This window comes from Bombus pyrosoma, linkage group LG7 (assembly GCF_014825855.1).
Source record: "Bombus pyrosoma isolate SC7728 linkage group LG7, ASM1482585v1, whole genome shotgun sequence".
NCBI classification, from domain to species: Eukaryota; Metazoa; Arthropoda; class Insecta; order Hymenoptera; family Apidae; genus Bombus; species Bombus pyrosoma.
In genome coordinates this window covers 31,870-36,542 of record NC_057776.1, presented here as the reverse complement: position 1 = coordinate 36,542, position 4,673 = coordinate 31,870, and the positions used below count along the sequence as shown (strand labels likewise).

Below are 4,673 nucleotides of genomic sequence, written 5' to 3'. Positions count from 1 at the left end.
CAATTCACTTATCTGAACGCCAACTTTTATTATTATCATATTATTTATTATTCTATTCTATTCGATTCCACGTAAAGAAATAAGTCGGAAATGTAGACATTTTTTCATAGAACACTTCGTTTTTTAAAAAATTCTATTTGAAAATTTATCAAGTACGCATCTATCAGATACATGAAATCTTTAACTAAACATGTTCAACTTCTAGTTTCTTTATAATAAAACTTTAAACGAAAAAGTTGTATTCTATTTTCACGTGTAAAATAATTTGCTGCTGTTTACTTACACGGATAATTAGCCGTGGTGATAAATATGGAATAAATTTTCAAATTTGGATTTGTTGGAAAAAGATTGTATTCGAGTTATTTTTGTGCGTAGAATCCCTTGCCGATTTTGTCATGATTTTTAGGACACTCTGTATGAACGGAAAATCACTAGTAACGAGGAAAATCAATGAGCACCTGTTACATAAACTCTAGTTACATTAGGAAAATTGATTAATAAAGAACATAAATTTATAAAATAAACAAAAATAGTAATATAACAAAAATAGAAAATTATAAACATGATAGTCAAATAAATTATTGATTTGTAAAATTAGCCTCTCTTTTATCTCTCTTCCTCTGCTTAACACCACATAGATCTTAAAAAAGGTCAGTGATTTCAAACTTTTTGGTTGGAAATTAAATATTGTATTTATCATTATATAATATCTTTTTAATTTTAGTCTGGCATTTGTATAGTCTGTTTCATAGCTAGCTGTAAATATTTCAAAAGTAATTCCCTTCCAGAATGATATACCGGTAGATATTTTTTATTCATTTTTTGAAGTAACGCTGTAGTTAAGTTTTTTATAGCTTTTAGACGATTTTCCATTTCAAGAAATAAAAAGATGTCGCGACAGCTGAAATCTGGGGAATAAGATTAGGGCATCGCTACAATTTTATTTGTAGTTAAGAATCTATTAATTTTTTAGGAATTAAGCTGTTTAAAATATATATGATTTAAATATAATACAATATACTTTTGGATTTTTCCTGGTTAAACATTCTTATTGACGTAAAATAAATTTTATCCCTGTATACTGGCTATAATACATATGTCGGAAACGGACCGGAAGTATGGGCGTCTGATCAACCTCCTTTAGAATTTGCCATGGTGGGTACAGCTGTTGTTTATTGTTATAAATGTCGGTGCAAGAGAGTACAGGTAATTGCGAAGAGCGGACGATCGAGAGGTCGATGACGAGGGATTCAGGTTCTATAACGAATCCACGGCCACAGGACGGCGAACTCAACGTGACGTACGATTTCCGTTTACTCGACGTAAAGGAGTACTCCGCTCAGTAAGCTATCTTAGATGACTCTATCTCAATAACTCAGTAACCAACTCAGTGACTAAATCAATCAACAACTCGATCAGCAACTGTGTCCTGTCCAGATGAAACTACCCTTTTATAGTCTTCTCCCCAGCTCACGGGTCAATCTTTGTTTTAAGGAGAGCTGCACAATTATTTCATACCTCTGTTGTTACATGTCCGTCCCGTGACCGCGGCTACGTTCGGCGACTCATTATGTCACCTCGAGCCCAAGCCCATCGTCATAAATCCTGAGTACACATAATCGGATTATCGTCTTACAACTATTTCCTATTTTTATTGCTTAACACGTTGACTGTTTTCGAAAAAATCTCCGTCAGGCCACGCGTGCGGCAGTACCAAGCGTTCTCTGCTCGGTGCTCCCATTGATATTTTCACAATGCGAGTCGCTCATCTGGTGGTCTTACCTCTCGTTTCTTTTGTTTCCATTCCTTCGCATTTGTTTCTCATTTCTCCACTTTCTACAAAATCAGTTTGAATCTTGGCCGAGCAACGAACGGTATAACTCAAAATCTCTGCCCTAATTTGTTACAATGTCGAAAAGAAAAATTGAAAACTTATTTCTTGGTAAGTCAGATAGCAGTGAAAAAGAAGGCTTTTACGAGGCTTATGATTCCGGAAGAAGCATTAGACGCGTGTGCAAACTGTGTTATGCAGATAAAAGACGTCGAATGGACGGAACAAAGGCACAAAAGAATTCGAAGAAAACAACAACTTATTGACCAAATTGTCCCGACCAACCTCAGCTATGCATAGAATGCTTTAAAGTTTTACATGCTAAATAATTTTTTTAATAAACCATTTTCGTATTACTTTTATAACAAACCATTTTCGTATTACTTTTATAACAATTCAACAGTTTTATTATTATGCAATACCTTTTCAAATACCTACGACGATCCTTCGCAAGTAGTCAAATAAGCGACACCCGAATATGGGTTTCGCGGTCTGATCAGAAACTTTGCTGACACCCGAATACGGGTGTCGTGGCAGTCAACGTGTTAAGGGTAGCTACAATAAAAATCCGGGCTTTCATCTCCGACACATATATTACTAACAACTCACGAAACATTAATTTTTCATCATTTGAGACTTTCTTTCATTTAATTTCAAATTTCCAAAAATTTTGTTTCCCTAACTATCACCAAACACGGAATATATTAATTTTTTATTATCCAAACAGGTATAAAATTTGTTACATAAACGGTACCTGCCAACATCTTCTGTGTCTACCTTTATATTTAAGCATTAATTAGATTATTTTTATCAATCAAGTAGATTAATTAAGTATTATTTGAAAAAATATTAAGATATATTAATATTGCTTCATTCGTTATATTTCACCGGCATTCAAAGCCGATTAAGTTAGTTAAAGTCAAAAGCAAAAAGCGTTTTACAAACAAAATTACATTTCATCTACAAAATTACTGTATTTGTTGCCCCTTCCTCACTGCACGAGCAATGTTTTTCTTTGCCGAATTAAATCGCCAAATTTTCAATGACAACAAGAAAATACTATTTACGAATAATGGTGTAAAATTTTATCCAATAATTAAACAATATTTACTTAGGATGAAATGGGCTGTTCATATATAAGAAAGTAGAGTAAAAGGGCGTAAAAAAGATAGTGTGTTTACAAACACGAAAATGATTAAGATGGATTAAAAGTGACACTCACTTTGCCTTTGAGCGTTTCATTAACGTAGATAATGCCGGTGCTATTGTCGATGAAGAAGGGAAGCGGCGGTTGCGGACTGTCATTTCCGTTGTAGTTGTGTCCAAGAGGTTCCAAGCCATAAGTCAGCTGATCTTGTTCGTTGTCCTCCGCACGGGCCCTAGTCACCACACTTCCTACAGGTTCTGTATCCAGAAGCACCAAATTTCGATCTATCCACATTACAGGAGGTGTGTTGTCGCTGAATTGACTCTCTACAATGCAAATTAATTGCTAGGTGAGTGATGTTCGTTTCTAGCTATCGATCAATATCAGAATGGAATTGCATTAACACGTTTGAAACAGATAATATAGCATATTTGTATGTATGTCATACGATATCTCGCCGGTGACACGCGATAACACATGTGCCTCATGAATATTTTTAGTCAATTCTCAAACACCGGTCAGAAGAACAATGGCTGTAAAGATAAGACAGGTTTATGTTTCGAAGAGACTTTCAAGAACTATTGTTCATCAAGTTTGGACATAAAAACTGTTCCTGGAGTTATACAGTTAGATGACTTTACACTTTTGCCAAAGTTTGTCAGTTGATATCTTATATGTAATAATATTATTATTGTTATTTATTATTATTTATTCTAGTCCGTGCCTCTCGGTTTTGGACGAACTTTCGATTTACAATCCTTACATTTCTTGTATTGCACTCAGCATATTCTTACTTCTAGCATCTAAAACTAATGACTACAAACTATTGCAACTTATGACTACACATTATTGTCCTTTGCCCTTTTGCCTCCTTGCTGTGCTACCTTCTCGTCCTTCCTCCCCGTCTTGTATTGCCCTTGCCCTTGTCTTCTCTATTATTGCTTTTAATTCCGTTAGTCCTTCTCCAGTCTCCTTCAGAGTTTTTTCCATGTCCTTTGGTCCTCCTATTATTTCACATTCTTCTATTACATGTCTCAGGTCCTCTTCTTTCCTTCCACATAATCTGCATCTTTTCTCTCTCTCCTCTTTCCAGTATTCTTTCGTTTTGGTCTCGTTTCCACACCTGAATCTGACTATAACTTTCCTATCCTTCCACCTCATCCTCCCCTCCAAGTACTTTGACATCTCATCTTTGGTTATGTTCCTGTAGTGTCTGTTGTATTTGGATTCCCTTATCCTTTTCCTCCTCTCTTCTGTATCTCTCTTCCTTCTTTCTTCTACAATTTGGTCTTCTGTTCAACTTTCTTACTCTTCTCCTGCTTCCCTCTGTGTCCCTCCATTTTCTTTTATGTAATAAAATACTTTAATTGTTTATCAAGTTTGGACATAAAAACTCAAGAACTATTATAAAGATCATTTATGATCTACGGATATAACCTAACAAACACGAAGATGGTACCCCGTTGGAGGTAACCATCCACATATTTTTTACCAAATATTTAAGCTATAATATTTTACCAAATGTCCTACTGGACAAATTGTAAAATTTAAATAAAAAAAAAATTTATGATCTATATTACCTCAAACAATTTTTTTTATTTACCTATATGTATAAATATGTCTTCATATTATAGTAAAATTTTTGTATTGTGTGTGTTTGTTTGTTCTGACTTACAAGTGTAAATATTGTCTATT

At 34.4% G+C, this 4,673-nt stretch overlaps 1 protein-coding gene across 1 annotated transcript in view; it reads right to left on the bottom strand.

Moving 5' to 3' along the window:
• Positions 1-4,318, bottom strand: part of LOC122569761 (tyrosine kinase receptor Cad96Ca) — a 20,235-nt gene extending 15,917 nt beyond the window's left edge. Inside the window, exons 1-2 of the mRNA XM_043731321.1 lie at positions 4,288-4,318; positions 3,054-3,304 (exon numbers count right to left, since the gene is read on the bottom strand). Coding sequence (XP_043587256.1) covers positions 3,054-3,304; positions 4,288-4,318 — 282 coding nt within the window. The remainder of the gene's footprint in view (positions 1-3,053; positions 3,305-4,287) is intronic.
• Between the last annotated feature and the right edge of the window lie 355 nt (positions 4,319-4,673).